Raw genomic sequence first — 22,133 nt, 5'->3', positions numbered from 1 at the left:
GGCTTCCTAAATGTGACATGCCCCCTAAAACCATTTCAGCAAAACTCACTCTCCAAAATCCCATTGTCGCTCCTTCCCTTCTGAGCCCTCTACTGCGCCCGCCGAACACTTGACATACACATTTGAGGTATTTCCATACTCGAGAGAAATTGGGTTACACATTTTGGGGGGCTTTTTCTCCTTTTACCCCTTTTACCCCTTTTAAAAGAACATGCGAGTGTAAAAAATTAAGATTTTGAATTTTCTCCTTCACTTTGCTGCTATTCCTGTGAAACACCTAAAGGGTTAACAAACTTACTGAATGTCATTTTGAATACTTTGAGGGGTGCTGTTTTTATAATGGGGTAATTTATGGGGTATTTCTAATATGAAGGCCCTTCAAATCAACTTAAAAACTGAACTGGCCCCTAAAAATTCCGATTTTGAAAATTTTGCGAAAAATTGGAAAATTGCTTCTGAACTTTTAAGCCCTCTGATGTTTTCCAAAAGTAAAAACATGTCAACTTTATGATGCAAACATAAAGTAGACATATTGTATATGTGAATCAAAATATTATTCATTTAAAATGTTTATTTTCCTTACAAGCAGAGAGCTTCAAAGTTAGAAAAATGCAAAATTTTTTATTTTTTCTTCAAATTTTGGAATTTTTCACCAAGAAATGATGCAAGTATCGACAAAAATTCACCACTAACATAAAGTAGAATATGTCACGAAAAAACGATCTCGGAATCAGAATGGAAAGTAAAAGCATCCCAGAGTTGTTAATGCTTTAAGTGACAGTGGTCAGAATTGCAAAAAATGCTCCCGTCCTTAGGGTTATAATGGGCTCCGTCCCCAAGGAGTTAATACAATGAGTTTGGTCTCCTCTAGGCCTGGCAGGAGACCAAACTCAGGAAGTGTTTCTCTGCACTGAGCTTGATTGACAGCTGCATGGAGCCTCACTGAAAGCTGCACAGAGCCTCACTGAAAGCTGCACAGAGTCTCACTGAAATCTGCACAGAGCCTCACTGAAAGCTGCATAGAGCCTCACAGAAAGATGCACAGGGCCTGAGATCTTCTTATTCATCACAGCCCTGCAACAAGGTGAGGGCGGAAGTGGTCCCCCAGCAAGCTTCAGTGAGGTCATGCCTGCTGGGAAATGCCCACTTTCTCCTGCTGGGAGATTGCACTAAGTGAGCAAGACTAAAGGTATGATACAGAGCTTTTTAAAGCTCTGAAGCTTTTTGTAAGGGTGGAAAGAGAGTAAGGAGTAGTTAGGGAACATAGCCTGAGTTAGTTTAGTAATGTTTTTTTGGTGACAGGTACTTTTTAAGATATTGTAGGCCTCCTTTTAGGCATATTTGGCATAAACACACAAGATCATGAGGGGTTTCTGCAACATATTTTGCTCCCTTATATGTTATTAAGATCTTTACTGGTAATCCCCATTTGTAAATGGGGATTGTAAAGCCAACACTCTTAGTAAATGAGGAACACTCTTTTTCTCTTCTAGTAGTTACATAGTTATGTGTTTTTGGCTTTCTTTTTGCATGGTTTCTTTATATTTAGATGTAGCTCCCAATATTTTAGAAGGGGTGTTCCCAGTTTCAGGCGCACAAAAAAAAATTCTGTGAGTTTTAACCCCTTAATGACCATGGACGTAAATGTACGTCCTGGCTTGGTGGTACTTCGTGCACCAGGACGTAAATTTATGTCCTGTGTATGACCACGAGCATCGGAGCGGTGCTCGCGTCATACACGGCAGGTTCCAGCTGCTATCAGCAGCCGTAGACCCACCGGTAATGGCGGACATCCGCGAACGCGCGGATGTCCGCCATTAACCCCTCAGGTGCCTTGATCAGTACATATCATGGCATCTGCGGCAATGCGCACATTAAAATAGATGATCGGATCGCCCGCATTGCTGTCGCGGTGATCCGATTATCTATAATGCCGGACGGAGGTCCCCTCACCTTCCTCCGTCCGTCTCCCGGCTTCTCCTGCTCTGGTCTGAGATCGAGCAGACCAGAGCAGGAGATAGCCGATAATACTGATCAGTGCTATGTCCTATGCATAGCACCGAACAGTATTAGCAATCAAATGATTGCTATAGATAGTCCCCTATCGGGACATAAGAAGTGTAAAAAAAAAAAAAAAGATAATAAGTAAAAAAAAAAAGCGAAAAGATCCTCCCCCCAATAAAAATGAAAATTGTCAGTTTTTCCCATTTTACCGCCAAAAAGTGTAAATTTGTTTATGAACATATTTGGAATCACCGGATGCGTAAATGTCCGATCTATCAAAATATAATGTTAATGATCCCGTTCGGTAAAAAATCAAAAAAGTCCAAAAATTCAGCTTTTTTGTCACATTTTGTTCCCAAAAATTTTTTATAAAAAATTATCTAAAAGTTTTTTATATGCAAATGTGGTATCAATAAAAAGTACAGATGACGGCGCAAAAAATTAGCCCTCATATCGCCCTATGTGTGGAAAAATGAAAAAGTTATAGGTGGTCAAAATAGGGCGATTTTAGATTCTTTTTAAGCAGTACAAAAATATAAAAGTATCTAGCCATGGGTATCCTTTTAATCATTTACATTTTCTCCTTAAAAAAATATTTTTTGGGGTTCGCCGTACATTTTATGGTAATATGAGAGGTTTCATTACAAAGAACAATTGGTTGCGCAAAAAACAAGCCTTTATAATGGGTCTGTAGATTGAAATATAAAAGAGTTATGGATTTTAGAAGGCGAGGAGGAAAAAACGAAAACTCAAAAATAAAATTGGCCTGGTCCTTAAGGTGAAAATGGGCTTGGTCTTTAAGGGGTTAAAGGACTTTGTTGGATTTTGCTGTTTTGCATGTGGGAGTCATTCTAGACATTTACTGGTCAAGTAGTATTACTCCTATCAGATATTGTAAACCAACTCCCACCTTCACTATAATGTCTAAAGATAAAGCCGCAGCACACACTCTACTACAGTTGTAAGCAGTCTAAGAACTCTATGTATCTCTCAGCTATTACTGTCTTTCCATTATTTAGTTATTGTTGTAGCTTAGAAGTTATTTAACAGTGGCAGTTGTTGATTTTCCACTCATCCATAGATTGCCATCCCCTGCAAGGTCAGTGTTCCACACTGTTCCACAAGTCCTCAGTCTGTTCTGGGTAGCCTTCCTTCTGCATCTACAAAGCGCTCTGGGCTGTGTCTAATTCTCTGTCGCTTCTTCATCCTGACCCCGGCGCTGTGTCCCCACTCTATGCAGCCTCACTTTGGCCCCTGTATGGCATCTGCTTCCACCCCCTGACCTATGCTTTGGTCAGCTGTTCTGCCGCGTTACAGCGCTCCGACGAGCTCTCTGGCACGCTGTTTCCTCAGCTCCGCAGCACAGTGTCTCTCCTCCCACATCAACAAAGACACAGGTACGTCTCAAAAGTTTTGCTCACGTCCCCATCCTCCTGCAGCAATCCCCCGTATTCTTTCCAAGACAGCCAAACAGCCACTTTGGGCCGTGTTAGGTGGCTTACTGGTTTAGGTTTGTCCTCCTAGACTGTGGACACCGCCATGCACCTGAAGTCACGCCCCCAGGTTGGGTGTGAGCAGAAATGTTTACTATATCCTCAGGTTTCCAAGCGGTTATATCCAATGATGCGGCCATTGGCTCATGAAAAGCAGATCACCGGTGTAAGGAGATCTGATCTTATCTAGGTACCCCTGGTACCGAACTTCGGTGGTTAGCTTCATTTAAGTCTTTATCTGGATCCAGGAGAATGAATCTACCAGAAATAACACGTAACAACAGTTTGTCTGGTCAAATTCACTCTAGTTTATTCAGTAGTCCGTAAGCACGTAATATAGGGGGGGGGGGGGGTTGCACCCCTCCTTCCGTCACTCAAATATTTGGTATAATCTCTAGCCTATAATATTAGGTATACGGAGGTTTCTGAGAGAATTCATGGGAGAGACAGATGATCGAGAAAGCCATAACACATGTAAGAATAGGAAGTCCTAATATGGTTAATTAACCTTCGCGGCTACATTCCTAGCAAAGAGATAACATTAAATGCTGACAGGATAAAGACACTGTGTGATGGATACATACAATACAGTAACCCCTTCAATCCCCTCTTAGAACCTTATAATATTTTATACTATACGGTTCTCCTTTTTTTAACTTCCTTTCTCTGTAGAGTTTTAGGTATTGCATGTATCCACTGGGTGTAGTATCTTCATTAGCCAATGAGGGCGTGGCCTGGTAAAATGTGGCCGTGGCATTGGCGACTCCCTTTTCTAGCAACCTCCTAATACATGGTATCACACATAGAGAAAATGCAGCAATAACTATAATGATTACAAAAATTATAATAGCTAATTGTGTTAATGCATGTTTCCAGTTAGTAAACCATCCAAAATATTGATCCCAGGGATCTGTAATACCTGAGTTCTTTTTTAGTTCGGCAGACAGGTCCTCTAACTTTTGTATTGCAATAGTTACTTTACCATTGGGACCAGTGTTAGGTATGAAGGTGCAGCATGTTGTAGGATCCACAAGCACTTTGCACACCCCACCTTTTTCTGCAAGAATCATATCTAAGACCATTCTGTTTTGTAATGTCATAATGGAATCAGCTTGGAGCTGCTCTGCAACACCTCGTAACGCCTCCCTTGTGTAGTTTACAAACCTTTGTTGATTATAGTAAATGTAATTAATCCAGTCTACATTTTTGTTCACAGTGATTATAGAAAGAATAGATTCAAAGCCCGCAGCGACTTGACTCCTGGCTTTGAACTCATCAGGGACCCCTCTTGGGACCCCTATTGTGTCTATGTATACATGTGGATGGACGCTACCTGCAGGTGTTGACCTCTTTATCCTTTTTGTGGCAGAGTTTACGTGTTCTCCCCCTTCTGTGATTATGTGAATGTTCATAATGGCTTTAGCTAGAGCACACTCTCCTTTCCACTTACCATCGCCACAGATCCAGTAAATGTCACCTATTGAAAAAACTTGGTTCTGAGTGAGTGACACTTCTACAGAGCTATAACTAGCACAATATCCCTTTGTGAAGTTCTTTCTATTGACACCTTCCTTTTCTCCCCTATAGCATGTGTAATTCCCTGGGTATATGTGTATACCTGCCCCTGAGTGTGGGGTCTCTGTTAGCAAAGGGTATTTCATTTTCCAGGTTCCGCATTCAGTGTCATTATTAGAAATTAACTGCCAGAACTCATGGAGACCTTCGCTTAGTTGGGGGTCAGGGCTGTCTGCCCCCGTTTGTACCCCTTCTTCGCCTAGTTGGGGGTCAGGGCTGTCTGCCCCCGTTTTTACCCCTTTTTCGCCTTTTTCGAGGTCAAGGCTGTCTGCCTCCGTTAGCACCTCTCTTTTCTTTAACAGCTTGATCCTTGTGGCGTGGATCCAGGTGGGTGACTGCTCAGTGAGGACCGCTGTTTTGGTGATGGAGACTACCTCGGTGGGTTGTCCGTAGATGAAGCTCCCCGTCTTCTTTCCCTTCTGGAGGGCCTTGACAATCACCTGGTCTCCTACCCGGAATGGGTGAGTTGGTTCCTGTGGAAGAGAGAGAGATTTACAAGCAACTTTTTCTTCAGTTTTACTGAGGACCTTGATCAGATTAATAACATACTCATCTCTGATCAGGTCCAAATCCCCTTCCTGTATCACTAGGGGGGCGCTGTGCCCAGGGTGTAGGGAAGGGCCTATCCATTAACATTTCAAATGGTGACAACCCTAGCTTCTTATTAGGTGTCATTCTGATCTCTGCAAGTATTATGGGCAGGATTTGTTTCCATTTTTCGAATGTTCCAGCAGTGGCCTTCCTAAGTTTGTCTTTCACTGTTCTGTTCATCCGTTCCACGACCCCTGAACTCTCTGGGTGATATGGAATATGGAATTTCCACTCCACCTGTAACAGTCTTGCTATCTCTTTGTTGAGCTTTGAGGTAAAGGCCGGCCCACGGTCTGATTCAATGACCAGAGGACGGCCCCACCTTGGGACTATCTGTTGGGTCAGAATTTTGGCTCTAGTTTTAGCATCCTCTGACTTTGTAGGAAAGACTTCTGGCCATCTGGAGAACATGTCCACTATCACTAATGCATATTCCTGTTTCCCTTTTGTTTTAGGTATATGCGTGTAATCCACCTGCAAGTGAGTGAATGGTGTAGTGGGGTAGTCAAGGTGTTGGTGAGGAATTATCAATGGGTTGTTAGGATTGTTTCTCAAACATGTGATGCATCTGTGTATGTAGTCTGTGACTGACTGCTTGGCATCAGTGATGTGGAAACATCAGTAGAGAGACTCAAGGTTGTGAAGGGAAAAGCATGTGAAGCAGCAGGAGAAATGTAGGATTAGCAGAGCTGAAACTGTATAAAAATGTGCAATGAAGACAGATGCGTTGTGTTTTGGTATGCACAGCTTCCCCTCTTTGCAGATCAATCCTGTTTTTGGATTTTTCTGCAAAATTGGATAGCACCAATCTTTGTGCTGACATGTGCTGTGTATGTACACCTTTAAGTAAGCCTACAACATCATGTGTGGTGTGCAGGAAGGTCAAGTGTCCCAGGGTAATAGGAGTTGTCAGTTCTACCATCATTGCACAGGCTGCAAGAGAACGCAGACATGCCGGCATCCCCTGTACAGAGGTGGGCATCACCTTTGAGAAAAATACACAAGGACGTAACTTGCCTCCATGTTCTTGTGTCAGTACCCCCGCCATGGTTTTACAATTTTGGTGTGCAAACATGTGAAAAGGCATTTTATAGTCAGGGAGGCCAAGCCCCGGACTCGACATAAGCGAACATTTCAAATAATCAAATGCATCATACATTCCAGGAGACCATTTCACCAAATCTGGACTCTGTTCCAGAGTGGCTTGCCTCAGAACATTGTCATAGTAGGAGCAATCAGGGATCCATTGTCTACAGTAGTTTATCATACCAAGGAAGGAAAGCATTTCTTTCTTGGTGTGCGGGGTGACCAGGCCCGCAATAGACTTGACCCTTTCTGTGCTGATTCTCCTTTCTCCCTTTGTGAGGACAAACCCTAAATATTTCACCTGCGTTTTACACCATTGCATTTTCTTAAGTGCCACTTTGTGACCACATCCTGATAACCATTGTAACAGTGATAAACCATCCTGAATGCTGGCCTCCGCTGACATGCTACATAACAACAAATCATCGACATATTGCAGCAGCACAGAACCTTGGGGGGAGTACCATGGTTTTAATGTGGCTTGGAGGACTATGCTGTACACAACAGGTGAATCAGCATATCCCTGGGGCATTCTGCACCCGGTCAGTTGACGTCCGTCAAAGGAAAAAGCAAAAAGTGGTCTAGTCGCCTTATCAACTGGGATAGAAAAGAAAGCATTCTTCAGATCTATCGCACTGAAATAGACAGCGTCTGCAGGAATGGCAGAAAGAAGTGAATTGACATCTGGGACAATAGGAGCAATAGGCACAATGATGTTGTTTATTTCCCTCAAATCCTGTACAAAGCAGGTAGTACAATCTGCCTTTGTCAATGGATTGACGGGCGTGCTGTAGGGTGAAATCACCTCTTCCAGGATTCCTTTTTTAAGGAATTCTTCTATCATTGGCCTAAGTCCATCAAGTTATTCTCTAGAAAGGGAGTATTGTTTCTGATATACAGGTGTACTGCCTTCCCTTAGGGTAGCTTTGTATGGTGTGCAATCAATGAGCCCTGTGTCATAGTCCCCATTTGCCCACAGTGATGGGTCTATGTCCCCTAGCTCTGGGTGTTCCTGTATGTTTGTAAAAATCAGTGGAGTTACAATGGGCAAAGCATCAGAGTATATACTGATACTGTTGTTTTCAACTGTGAGCTGCAATCCCAGCTTTACAAACAGATCTCTCCCAAGAAGACTCACGGGGCACTCAGGTATAATGCTGAAAGTGTGATCTGTAATGTATTCCCAGTCAATGGTCTCTAGATCTATGGGCTTTTTTATAAGATGCTGTCCTGCTGTTAGAAAAGGGGAAAACATTTTAACTTCTTCACTTACTTCTTGTTTATCAGACATACTGCGGGTCTGGACCCCCCCCCTTGTAACTCCTTGAGCACCAGCGTCCTTATCTCTTCCTGCAGCTCCCCCCCCCTCCTGCTAATTCTGCTAAAGGTTGTGGCTGGGATCTCTCCTAGTTATAACTGCTGTGACTGCATCTTCTTCATCTGGAGTCAACACTGGGTACTGAGGCACTACTGGAGGGGGTCTGTTATACGGTGAAGGGGGTGGTGGTGGAAATTTCTGGTCTCTCCCTTTCAAACTTATTTCCCGTTCTATCTCATGAAGGGACCTATCATCTTTGGGACAGCTGTGGTTCTTATTCCTTTTCTTATTACCTGCATCATACCAATGGGGGGCTATTTCTAGCCACTGTTCCCCTCCCTTGGACATATAATCCATGTCCAAGGAAGGGTCCGCATCGAAATGCGGCCAGGTTGCCTTATCACCCAGACATAGTCCTTTGACCATATCCATATGATACACACTATTGTCACCGTCTCTGGGGAATGGATCTGCAGCATCCATTACCTCAGTCCAGCCTGCTAAATCGTCTACCCATGGATTGATCAGGTAATAGTTTATTTGGACTAACACGGGTTACATAACATTTGCAAGTTTCCCCTGGCTCTGGTTTAGGGTACTTAGTTTTAGAGCCTTTTGCTATCATGTTAGTATGTTTGGTTTTGGAGTGTGATCATACAATCACTGTCAGGACTGGCTGTACTGAAAGGTTCCGACAATTCCTGTCAACTGATCAGCGGACTTGTGTCTTAATGTTTGCTCACTCTCCCAAAACCCCTATCGACTAGTGCTGTTTTGAGCCACCACTTGCGTTCACCGGTCTCTGGGTCAACAGATTATCTCCTAGCCAGAGGGGTGGGGCGTCTTGCAGCTCTCCACAACGCATGCAATTTTACACAGTCAATGATGTTAGTACAAAAAAAATCACAGTGAGATTTGACCGTACACTTACCACCCGGTCAACGTCTCACACAAACAAATGATCTTATCACTTCTAAAATTTCTTATTATTACAAACTACATATATATATAAGAGTTAAATCAAGCTTGTAACCTTCTGTTCCCCGAACAGCTTCTTTTAGTTTTAAGTGCACTTATCTCTGACTAAGGTGATATGGGGCTCCCGGAGCACCTCTTATAATCACCTATGACTCCCTGAGCCTTTGTCTATTGTGTCCCTGACACTCTGTGTCCCAGACAAAGCAACCCCCCGAAGTTTCTAAGTAAATGGTTCTACTTACTTGGATCGAGACACTGTCAGTGCCCTCGGATCAGACAGAGGATAAAACAGATATCCCTCATATGGATCCGGGGATGACTTTCTCGACCCCGGACTGAGCCCCCAGATTGTAAGGAGATCTGATCTTATCTAGGTACCCCTGGTACCGAACTTTGGTGGTTAGCTTGATTTAAGTCTTTATCTGGATCCAGGAGAATGAATCTACCAGAAATAACACGTAACAACAGTTTGTCTGGTCAAATTCACTCTAGTTTATTCGGTAGTCCGTAAGCACGTAATATAGGGGGGGGGGGGGTTGCACCCCTCCTTCCGTCACTCAAATATTTGGTATAATCTCTAGCCTATAATATTAGATATACGGAGGTTTCTGAGAGAATTCATGGGAGAGACAGATGATCGAGAAAGCCATAACACATGTAAGAATAGGAAGTCCTAATATGGTTAATTAACCTTCGCGGCTACATTCCTAGCAAAGAGATAACATTAAATGCTGACAGGATAAAGACACTGTGTGATGGATACATACAATACAGTAACCCCTTCAACCGGTAAGTAATCCGTATTTTGCTACTTGTTGCAAACTGGAAGGGACAGAATCCGAAAGCTGAAAGACCTTATCACTCAGGCAGATTGCTACGCGGGTAGGCCAATACATACATTTTTTTTTTCATATCAACTGGCTCCAGAAAGTTAAACAGATTTGTAAATGACTTCTATTTAAAATCTTAATTCTTCTGGTACTTAGCTGCTGTATACTACAGAGGAAGTTCTTTTCTTTTTAAAGTTCTTTTCTGTCTGACCACAATGCTCTCTGCTGACACTCTTTTTATTATAAATATATAAAACTTAACAAAACAGAAAAACAAGCTTAACTAGCAATAACAAAACACAACACAACAAAACCTGCCTAACTGGCCAGCCCAACTTAACTAAACTAACAAAACACATAACATTATACCTACATACAAATATACAAATCAAAATTACTATCATACACACACACACACACATACCCACGCATTCTTTACATAAACATAAAAATAGCGTTAGTTAGCTTTAACTATAAACAACCAAACTTGGTAAAAACTCAACCGCACATTACATTCACAACTAACACACCACCCCCCCCCCCTTTTTTTATTTTATTTTTTATTTACATTTTTCCCCCCCACACACATATATACATTTATATATATATATATATATATATATATATATATATATATACACCTTTTTTTTCTCTACACTACCATAATATAACCAATATTAAATTAAAACTGAATCTGATCCGACTGCCTATCCCCATCCCCTCATAAAATAAAATAACGAACCCATACTATATAATATATACAATACAAATATAAAAACACAAATACATAACCTAAATGCAAATATATACATAAACGTATACACCAACAAACCAAACTATGCACCTACAAAACACATGACATCCTACAATAGACTAACCCATCACCCATACAACCACCCAAACATCCACCAACCCACCAATTCCCCCACTCAACCTAATCTATACCCAAACCAACTATACAAATACAACTTCATAACATCATATACAAATACAAAACAATACAACCCACCTGAGGCCCAAGCTCGTACGCCTCTAAGCCCTTTACACAATACATATTCTGAAAACAAAACAAAAAGACTAGGGTGTACATGCATAGCCCACCACCAGGAAGAAGGATGGCAATCCTGATATAACTTTTTAAACTCTCTCCACTAACTTTTCCCTACAACTCAACCTACTGTTATCCCTTCAACAAACTGACCCTGCACTCACCCTCTCTCTGTCCCTACATTGATATCCCTAACCAGAAACAGGGGTACTCTACCCAAGAGGTCTAGTACCTAGGGCACATCAAATGAAAAACCTCTCCATAGGAGAGAATCCCTACTGGTACCAAGACTGCCATACTCCAAAGACCTGATCTTCCCGAGGTAACCAGTGATGTTCCTAAAGACCTCCACCTCGGAGAGGACTTTCCGCTGTGTAGATACTAGACACCGAGCGTTCCACGTGTAGTACCTAACCACTAAGCTGACTACAAATAAAGTGCCCCGGTCTCGGCCACCCAGGGTCCTGAATGCCCCATAAGCACACTCCGGATAGGTAAGGCCGGTAAGTTGACTCCAGCCAATGGAAGTGCCCACCCGGTTATATACTCCTACTGTATATTAAAAGGACAATGAAGCAAGAAGTGGTCCATGCTTTCCAGCGTGTCCCCGCACTGTTCTCGGGGACATCCCGGTCATCAGAGCTCCTGTGCTTCAAATTGTCCTTTACATATAGCTCCCCCTGAAAGCAGCACCAGGCCAAGTCTCAAAACTTCTGGGGGATCCTTTTAATGTTTAAAAGGTACAACCCCACCCTCAGATCCCAACCTGGGCAGTCCCTGAGCGGCAAAGGCTTCTGAAAGTGGGTCAACAGAACCCGTTTGTCAAGGAACTGCCTTGACTGGGTCCTGATCTCCCACACTCCCAGACCCCACCAACATATCGCCTTCAGAGTCGGGGTAGCATAAGCTGGAAGATATTCGTGTGACGTACAGAGGTCCTTCACTCGCCCTCTTGTCTCCCATTCCTGTAAGAAAGGCCGAAACCATTCCCTGCAGGAGAATACCCACGGAGGAGCCCTCTCTGACCAGAGGTTTGAGATGTTAGCTTTCAAGAAGGTGTTTAAGAACACCACAGGGTTTACCATAGATAAACCCCCTAGTCTCCTTGTGCGGTACGTAACCTCCCTCTTGACTAGGTTCATCCTGTTCCCCCATAACAATTAGAAAAACAGGCTATAGATCGTAGTGTAGTAAGCTTCTGGCAAGATGCATACACTGCCCAGATAAACAAGGGGAGCAGGTACGATTTGATCAGGTGTACCCTTTCCCTGAGGGTTATAGACCAACCCTTCCGCTGGTCCCCCTTCTGAGTGGCATCCCGGAGCTTACCATCACAGTTTTTGGCGGGATAATCATCCTGGACGAATGTGATGCCCAAAACTTTTGCTGAGTCTTGGGGCCCTGGAAGGGTGTCCGGGAGATCAAACGTGGGATCTCCCGCTCCCAGCCAGAGACTCTCACACTTATCCTGGTTGATCTTAGATCCAGATGCCTCTGAGTAGCGGTCCATTTCTGACATCACCACATAGACTTCCTCTCTCTCGAGGACACGAAAATGGTGACATCGTCAGCGTATGCCACTACTCTCTGGGCGACATCCAGCTCAGCCAGACTCATCCCGACTCCCGCCAACAGCCCTCAATCTACCCTCCAGACAAAGGGATCGATCGCAAACACGTATGAAATCGAGCTCAAAGGACAACCCAGACGGGCTCCGGATCCCACCACAAAAGAGCGGCAAGAGCAACCGTTCACCAGCCGGAAACTCTCTGCCCCTGCATACAAGATCTTAAGCCAATTAACAAAAGTACTTGGTAAGCCATATCTCAGGAGGACGGACCAGAGGTATTCGTGATTCACCCGATCAAACGCTTTGGCCTGATCCAGGGACAGCAAGTACTCCTTCCAGAAAACCGCACTACTCCGCTCCACTTCCTCCCTGACACGAAGGACAGCACTTAAGGTGCTTCGGCCTGGAACATAGCAGTGCTGAGCCCCCGAAAGGAGCCGGGGTGCAAACAGTATCTTAGCCAGAAGCTTCCTATCCGTATTGAGAAGAGCTATGGGTCTCCAATTCTCAATATGGCTCGGATCTTTACCCTTTGACAGGAGAATCAGGGCGGACCTCCTCATTGACTTTGGCAGAGTGCCCAAGGAGAGACTCTCATTGAATACCTCAGTCAAGAGGGGAGCTAAAGACTCCTTAAAGGTCCTGTACCACTTGGATATTAAGCCATCCGGACCTGGCGACTTCTTAGTGGCAAGCCCCTCGATTGCCAGTCTCACTTCCTCTTCCCTGATTTCTTCTGCCAAAACATCCAGAGAGGGGTCTACTCCTGGCTCAGGAATGGTTTCAGCCAGGAAAACCGACATCTTGTCTCGATCTAGATCCTTCCTCCCCAAGAGGAATGAGTAGAAGGATCTGACGACCTCCAAGATCCCTGATCTGGACCGATTCAGAGATCCTGTACTATCAATCAGTCCTGGAATTACTTCACTACTCACTGACATCTTACAGTTTCTGTAAGGGTTAGGTGAGCGGTACTTCCCGAAATCCCTCTCAAAAACCAAAGAAGCATGCCTATCGTACTGACACCTCATCAGCAAGGATTTCACTCTGGAGATATCCTCTCGGCTACCTCCAGTCGAGATGAGAAGCTTGAGTTTCCTCCTCAGACCCTGATACAAGCGGTAGCTGTTCAGGGACCTGAGGCTCGAGAGCTGGCGAAAGGACCCCGCAACCCGCTTCTTGAATATCTCCCACCACTCCAGCTTATTACTACAAAGATCCAGTAAAGTACCTGACGCTGAAGAAAATCCTCAAAGAACTGTCTTACCTTCGCTTCCTCCAGGAGGGAAGAATTCAGCTTCCAGTAACCTTTACCCATCCTGGGGGTCTCTGAAACATTCAGGGAAAACAAAATCATACAGTGATCGGAGAACTCCACCTCAACCACGGACACTGCGGAAGAGATGGCTTCCTCCTTTAAATAAAACCTATCTATCCTAGACCTGCGGCTACCTTGATGATAGGTGAAGCCCACGTGGCCCAAGGGGCTCCGGATGTGGGCGTCCTCTAGGCGAGCTTCTCTAGCTATGCTAATAAGTGCCACACTATCACCAGTCAGTGGGCCATTCGAGCCTCTCCTATCTTGGGACCTCATGACATTATTGAAGTCCCCTCCAAAGATCACCTGCCGACTCGTAAAAAGAAAGGGCTTAATCGTCATAAAGAGATCTTTATGGCCCGCTTAGTTTGTGGGGCGTAGATGTTAATGAGCCGGAGCTCTTGTCCCTTCATGAAGAAATCAATGATCAGGCACCTCCCCATTTCTAGCTCAATAACCAGTCTGCATTCAACAGGAGCGGAAAAAAGGACCGCCACCCCACTATACCGCTCAGCCGCAAGAGACCAGTGGGAGGGACCGCGCCTCCACTCTCTCCTGGCTTTTACCGGAGAGGGTAGATCTGACAACCTGGTCGCTTGTAAAAAGAATGTCTGCTTCAACATGGCCGAGAAAATCAAAGACTGCTAATCTAGCCGTATCAGACTTTATGCTGGCACAATTAATAGATGCCAGCATCAGCGGGGTTAGTGCCGCCATTCTGGGAGATTAAGTTAGATGGCCTCACCCTTTAAACCTTCTTCCTTTCCTTCCCTCCACCCCCATCTGAATCAGAGGAAGACCCTTTACTTCTTTTTAATCTCTGGGACATATCCATCCCAGGATCTTTACCTCCAGCATCTGGTGTTACCCCCCCCCCCCCCCCCAAAGAAACTGCCCCAGAGGAAGGAGGCTCGGCACCCCCTGGAGGCTGCAACGCCTCCTGACCCTCGAGAAGAGGAGATAGTATCCCCCAGGGCCTCATATCGATTCAAAAGAACGATCAGAGGGTCGGAGACTGAGTGGTTCCTTCTATTGTCTGAGGCTACAACTGAAGAGGAGGGGGGTGCCGCCTTACTCATACCCTTCTTCCTCCTCTTCTTTTTCTGGCCATCATACTAATTTTGTTCAAATAGTTTGATATTTTTTTTAAAGCTGTACAATTATAAAAAAGCATATAACATGGGTATTATTTTAATCTTATTGGCCCACAGAATAAAGAAAATATGTCATTATTACTAGGGATCGACCGATTATCGGTATGGCCGATATTATCGGCCGATAATCACGATTTTGGGCATTATCGGTATGGGCAATTATCTTGCCGATAAGCCGATAATGCCCCGACCCCGCACCGCCCCCACCGCACCGCGACCGCCACCCCCCCCCCCCTCCGACCCGCCGCACTGCACCCCCGACCCACCGCACCGCGTCGCACCCCCCCACCGTGATGCTGGGCGGTATACCGGTAGGGATTTTTGCCCATACCGCTATACCGGTCGGGCCCCTCCCCCACTCTCCCCTACCCTCCGAGTCAATAAAAAAATTTAACTTACCCGTAATGGGGGTGGTCCGGGCCATCCATCCTTCCTTCCTGTAGTGTCCGGGGGCGTTCCAGGTGAAGAGTGAACCGGTCCGGGCTGTCCTTCTCCTCCGGCGGTCATCTTCTCCACTCCGGGCAGGCTCCGGCCTAGTACGCTGCATAGACGTTGCTACGCCGTGATGTCAGGTGCGTCGCTGCGCACGGGTGTCACTGCGCAGCGGCGTCTATGCAGCGTACTAGGCCGGAGCCTGCCCGGAGTGGAGAAGATGACCGCCGGAGAAGAAGGACAGCCCGGACCGGTTCACCCTCCACCCGGAACGCCCCCGGACACTACAGGAACGATGGATGGATGGCCCGGACCACCCTGACAAGTAGGGGGAGAGAAGCGGGTGGCGGCGGCGGCCTATGGCCCCGCAAAAGCCACTGCAGATCATTGATTTTAAAGCGCCCGCTTTAAATCAATGATCTGCAGCGGTGTCGCAGGGGGTTAAATAGCCGATAACTTATACCGGAATATCGGTATAAGTTATCCGCTATCGGCCCTATCCTGCACCGATTATCGGTATCGGCCCTAAAAAAACGATATCGGTCGATCCCTAATTATTACCATAAACTGTACAGCGTTAAAACAAACTATCCAAAATTTTCTAAATTGCGGTTTCCTTTTAATTTCCCCACATAAATTAATATTTTTTTGTTTGTGCCGTACATTTTATGGTATAAGGAGGGATGTCATTACAAAATAAAATTGGTGACGCAAAGAACAAGCCCTCATCTGGGTCTGTGGATGAAAATATAAAAGAGTTATGATTTTAAAAAGGCGAGGAGGAAAAAATTAAATTGCAAAATTAAAATTGGCCTGGTCCTTAAATGGTCCAGGGGGGGTGTCCAGCCTCACCCAATCATAGCTCCTCTCACACTTAACTGTCATATGCTGTTGGCTGGACCCCCCCCCCTCAGAACTCCAGGCTGCACTTCCTGTGTTTGGGCTTCGGTCCAAAGTCTGTGTATAAGATGGGGTAAAATGTGCTTTTGAGCTTTTTTTAAGCACAAATAAAACATAGAAAACTTCATTTAAAAAAAAAAAAGTATATTAGAAATATTTTTTATTTACCATAAGGAGTGCAATAACAACAATTAGTTTTAATGAGAGTGGCCATTTAAGGCCAAAATGGGCTTGCTCCTTGAGGGGTTAAAAAAAATTGCCAAATTTTTTTTTTTTCAGTTTTCATCAACAGGAATGTCATGTGCATGGGTACCTTTCCTAGCAGACCTTATCAAAGGTTCTATTTATAACAATAGAACTGTTGTTTACTCTGCTACCCTATATTATGTAATGATATCTCCTCAGACTAAGTTTTTTTTTAATGTTTGTAATAAAAATTTGGCAGAGCTATGTCAGAACTATGGACAGTAATAGGCTGAGCGGGCACTTCTGCAAACATTTACAACAGCTTTGACAAGCCCAGTTCCATTAAAGGGGTATTCCAGGCCAAAACACTTTTTTATATATCAACTGGCTCCAGAAAGTTAAACAGATTTGTAAATTACTTCTATTAAAAAATCTTAATCCTTCCAATAGTTATTAGCTTCTGAAGTTGAGTTGTTGTTTTCTGTCTAACTGCTCTTTGATGACTCACGTCCCGGGAGCTGTACAGTTCCTATGGGGATATTCTCCCATCATGCACAGCTCCCGCGACGTTACATCATCATTGAGCAGTTAGACAGAAAACTTCAGAAGCTAATAACTATTGGAAGGATTAAGATTTTTCAGTAGAAGTAATTTACAAATCTGTTTAACTTTCCGGAGCCAGTTAATATATATATATAAAAAAAGGTTTTTCCTGGAATACCCCTTTAAGTTTTATTAAATCTAACTTGTTTGTGAAGCAGCTCATAGTTGGAGACCTGCAGTTGCCCTGACAGTTCTTCTGCACATGTTGGAGTTGCATGCTAAGGGTATGCTCACACTGAGGAATTGGGGCGGAATTCAAGCAGAAATTTTCTGCCTCAAAATATTGTTACTTTTCCACAAGAACTCAGAGATTTTGCGCAGAATTTCGCGCGGAATTGGCGCGGAAATGCAGGTTTCATGCGGAGGAGGAGTATCAAGTATTTCTATTCATAAAATGTTTTTGTTTTTTTTTTCATGCGGAAATTTTGCGCAAATTCCGCGCGGAAATGCTTCGGACTGAAAAAAAATAATAACATTGATCTCTATGGTAGAACAACGCTGATTCCGCCTGAAAGAAAGAACATGTTCTTTCTTCAAGCGGAACAGACTTCCTCGTCAGAATTCTGCTTGAGGAAATTCCTCAGTGTGACCTGAGGGGCAGAAATTCTGCACAGCTCTATGGGGATTTCACTGCTGAATGATTTGGAGAGGAAAAAGCAAGCAGATTACTCGTGGAAATTCCTCTCCAATTCCTCAGTGTGAACATACCCTAATGCAGAATATTACAAAATATTAGCGCTTTACAGAGTTTTATTAAATGGTCATTTTTCTAATGAATGCCAAATTCCACACCTATTGTTTATGAAATGTAAGGTAAATCACAGTTATTTATATAGAGTGTCTGGTACTTGTAAATACATCCTTTAAACCCCCTAACTTATTGTCCTGTTCTGAGGGCTGTTTTTCTGTAATTCACTACATCCTCTTGTAGAATGGATTTTTTGGGGGGAGAAATACTAAGGGTGCGTTCACACTGAGTAATTTAAGAGGAAATGGCTGAAAAAACCCATCACTTCTTTCTCCCCCATTTCCGTTCGCAGTTCCGCGTAAATTCCAACTGGAAATTTTTTCGGCGTGAATTCCTCTTGATTTGCTCAGTGTGAATGCACCTTTATTCAAATCTCCACACTAAACCTTTAAGGTGTTATCCTTAGGTTAGACCATCAAAATTAGGTTGTATTGGGCTGTTCAGCAGCCATGGTGGTCGTGTTAGCTCTGCAGCTATTTTAATGTTTGTTTTCATAGATTTGAACCTGTCTGGTAATTTGCAGTTGCTATACTTTTGTAATCGTTGTTCCATTTTAGTTAAATGGGACAACATACTGTACCTTTGCTTAATACCAGGCTTAAGTCAGGCTCAATCTAGTGTAAGCAGTGAAGAGACTGCAGCTCACCCATGAGTACCATAGCCCTTCAAACAGCTGGACCCTAAGGGCCAGCCCCCGCTGATCCAATATTGTTGATCTGTCCTAAGCATAGGCTATCAAGGCTGGATAACCCTGTAAGGCAAGGTACTGGGCCATTTGCTTGTGTTTTCAATTCTTTCCTCCAAGTTTCCCCAAATATACCAAGCTGGGTATGTAAAATAATTACTGACTCACTGGCACTGCAACTAAGCTCAATCTGTTATCTACCCCAATATACGTTTCTATGGTTTAGTATCATCTTGAATGAAATTGCTCCTCCTTTTTCTTAAATAGGAAGAAGAGAGTTTATTCAAAGACTTAAACTGGAAACAACTCTGAATGTACATGATGGCTGCGTAAGTAAACTTATACAAATAGAAAGTCATAGAATATGCAATGTTAGGAGACATTAATGGGGTAATCCAGCATGGGGTATTTTGTTCCCAATCGAAGGAGGACCGATATCCAGAACAGGATAAGCCTGAATAACCTCTTTAAATGGCAGATATACAGATGTAGGAGGTTTGGCATGTTATGTGTCATTAGCGCGTTGTCAGGGAATATGTTCAACACTAGGGCCTAATATTTAGGAGAAATAGTCTCCCTGAGGTCTCCATTTTGTCAGAAGATATAATAATAACATAACTCGGTGATGAGTTATGAATTATTTATGGTCAACAATATTAATATATTGTTGTTGACCATAAATAATGAATTTGCAATTCACCATATCTGGGTCCGACTATTTTTCCAGATATGAGTTCTAGGAAGTAATGGTAGAAGTAACTTTTGCAATATAATAAAATAATAACTGTAAACAATAAAGTTATTATGAAAATGATTTGCAGGTTTATTAGTTGTAAAAGATTAACACAAAAGAGTCATATAAACACCATGATATACAAACATATAAAAGGAATGATACATTAATACGTTTAGTTAGTAACATCAACATCACAGAAGTTGGTTAGTTCAGATATCATATCGGTATTACATTGAAAAGAGAACCTCACATCACATGATATCAAATGGGCATCTAATCTTTAGATATATAAAATGGAGTTATGAATATTACTCTGCCTAGTTGTAACCACAACTATCTCTGGTAGTAAGATACAGTACTTAATATATAATTTATAGTGCGCTAATAATTAGGGAGACTTAAATTAAGTTTTCTCATTGAATTGTCATGTGGTGGAGCAGAGAAAGATCCATCAACTATGCTATATGCAATATGTAAATGCATTGATCCCCATAAGACACTGCAGTAGAAGGAGGTGTGGCTTATAAACTACTTTACCGTCTCAATATGGAGATAATATAAAGCCAGATCTGTTCATTTACATGATATAATTCCATCAACATTAAAAGGAGGTAACTTAAAGGGGTTATCCAGGATAATATATATCAACTGGCTCCAGAAAGTTAAACAGATTTGTAAACAGATAGTAAACCTCTTCTAAACTGGGCGGTTCCCGAGACATGTGTCATCAGAGAGCTCTTAGACAGAAAAGAACAACCTTAACTTCAGAAGCTCATAAGTACTGAAAGGATTAAGATTTTTTAATAGAAGTAATATACAAATCTGTTTAACTTTCTGGAGACAATTGTTATATGAACAAAAAGTTTTTTCCTGGATAACCCCTTTAATCAAATAAGAAACCTGTGTATCTTATCAAGAGTATACATAGTTGCACTTCTGGATAAGAGAAAGAAGGCTGCCTGGGGTCCATGGAAATGCGTATAGTCATAACCAGTCATCAGAGAAGAGAGGGCTATGGAAAAATATTTCCCCTGACTCTTTATAGCTCTGCCCCTTCAGGTAGCTTCTGGGAACTGGGATCTGTGATGTTTTAGCTTATTCCTTATCTTAAAGGAGTAGTACAGCAAAAAAATTACTTATCCCCTATCCAAAGACCCTCCCTTATTGGAGTCATAAAATTATATACAATGGGGGAGATTTATCAAAACCTGTCCAAAGGAAAAGTTGCACATAGCAACCAATCAGCTTACTTTTTTCATTTTTAATAAAGCCTCTGCAAATTGAAAGAAGCGATGGGCAACTTGGCAACTTTTCCTTTGCACAGGTTTTGATAAATCTCCCCTATAGAGTTTCACCTCACACCTGCTCATTCAGGTCCTTCTTTCAAACATGGTGGCTCTAGACTAACAGAACAATATGGCATCCATTGTCTTATGTTTGTCCTGTCTAATCCACTGTCTGTTTACTTCAAACATTCCACACATTATGGCCATGTTTTTACTTTTCTATGACCTGGTGAAATTAAGGTGAATCATTCTGATTGAAGATGGAAGCCTGAAACTATCTTGTACCCCTCATTTCATATTTCTGATTTGATCGGTACAAATATCCCAACAGCGTAAATTGGATGCTCCTGAACTTATATAAAAAAGTGTCAGAAACTGGCTGAAATGGTGTCCTTCAAAACACTCAAAGGAAAGAAGAAGTCCAGTTTTTTTTTTTTCCTGCTGTAAGAAATGTCTGTATTCTGCAGACCAGACAGAGATAATTGGGGCAGATTTACCAAACACTGTGCAGTGAACAAGCCCCCTCCTTGTGTTCTCCAATGGAGCTCCGGAGACAGCCAACTACAGAGCTTCTGTATCACCAGTCACCAGTGCTCCCATAGAGAATGCATGGAAGGGGCGCTACATAGGAGATTGTGTCGGGTCCCATTGGCCAGACCCTCTGTGGTCAGACACCTTCATAAAATCATATTACAAAGTTATATGTGTACTGTATGTTTATATACCTGTGTAATGTGTGTTTATATAAACACACATTACACAGTTATATAAACATACAAATGTATGAGAATAGATGAAAGGATTGCACTCACCACCTCTGGAAATAGTAGTTTTTCGTTATGGCTGGTGTGTTACAAAGTGACAGTGTGCAGCGGATAGCATAATCTGCAGCAGGCGAGGACGCCCCTGACGCTCCAGGCTATGATGACAGCTGTTTCATAAGATCCACCTACTTCTTCAGATCATGATGAATCTTCTAGACCCAGGGTGGATGGGGATATGAAGATGAGCATCCTTGAGGTCCAAGGTTGCCAGGAAATCCCATGGATTAGAAGATTGACGACACGCTGGATCGTTTCCATATGGTTAAAGAACGGTTGACTAATCTTAGGTCTATAAAATACAATACAAAATACAAAACAATTCAAAATTGTCTGGTGGAACACTGTCAAACTCCACTCTGTAACCCTCTGAAATTATGCGAAGGACCCAAGGTTTCTGAATGTGAGTCTGCCAGACAGGCAAAAAATGCTGAAGGCGACCGCTGTCAGGAAGTGAAGGAGAGGGGAGCTAAGAGAGAGGAGAGGCCCGAAGTCAGGGCACCAAGGACTTTCTGCCCTTGGAACCCCTGTAGTGCCTAGCATTCCTTTTTTGGGATCCCATATCTTTTGGGGTTTTGGCTTGGGAACCAGATCTGTTCCAATAACGCCTGCCTCAACCACGAAAGGGCTGCTGAGGAAGAGATTTCCCTTTTCTATCAGACAGCCACTCCATTATGCGGTCGAGTTCAGTCTCAAATAAAATGCCAGGCAAAGGGTGCTTAGAGGAAGTATCAGACCTTCAGGGCTTAAGCCACAAAGGACGAGGGCCCG

General features: G+C 43.2%; 2 protein-coding genes across 15 annotated transcripts in view; one reads left to right on the top strand and one right to left on the bottom strand.

Annotated features, from left to right (window-relative positions):
• The window catches only part of DCAF6 (DDB1 and CUL4 associated factor 6), a 1,246,835-nt gene that overhangs the window by 252,266 nt on the left and 972,436 nt on the right, over positions 1–22,133 (top strand). For all 13 annotated transcript variants that reach the window (XR_008888854.1, XM_056557692.1, XM_056557704.1 and 10 more), the window contains one exon: positions 18,787–18,848. Coding sequence is in view for 12 of the 13 variants with exons in the window: in XM_056557692.1 (XP_056413667.1) it covers positions 18,787–18,848 (62 nt within the window). In the remaining variant the exon portion in view is untranslated. The remainder of the gene's footprint in view (positions 1–18,786; positions 18,849–22,133) is intronic.
• On the bottom strand, positions 3,058–9,823 carry LOC130356338 (syncytin-A-like). Of its 2 annotated transcripts, none has more exons than XM_056557706.1 (2): positions 9,101–9,823; positions 3,058–5,545 (listed from the first exon to the last, which is right to left on the bottom strand). In XM_056557706.1, the coding sequence occupies exon 2, from the start codon at positions 5,156–5,158 to the stop codon at positions 4,097–4,099; it is 1,062 nt and encodes a 353-aa protein (XP_056413681.1). In that variant the 5' UTR covers positions 5,159–5,545; positions 9,101–9,823; the 3' UTR covers positions 3,058–4,096. The 2 variants fall into 2 exon arrangements, with proteins under 2 accessions (XP_056413681.1, XP_056413682.1); XM_056557707.1 differs by having other exon boundaries at positions 9,288–9,823.

The sequence above is a fragment of the Hyla sarda genome, chromosome 2, assembly GCF_029499605.1.
Source record: "Hyla sarda isolate aHylSar1 chromosome 2, aHylSar1.hap1, whole genome shotgun sequence".
NCBI classification, from domain to species: Eukaryota; Metazoa; Chordata; class Amphibia; order Anura; family Hylidae; genus Hyla; species Hyla sarda.
The sequence above is the reverse complement of the archived record's forward strand: the minus strand, read 5'-3'. Positions and strand labels throughout refer to the sequence as shown.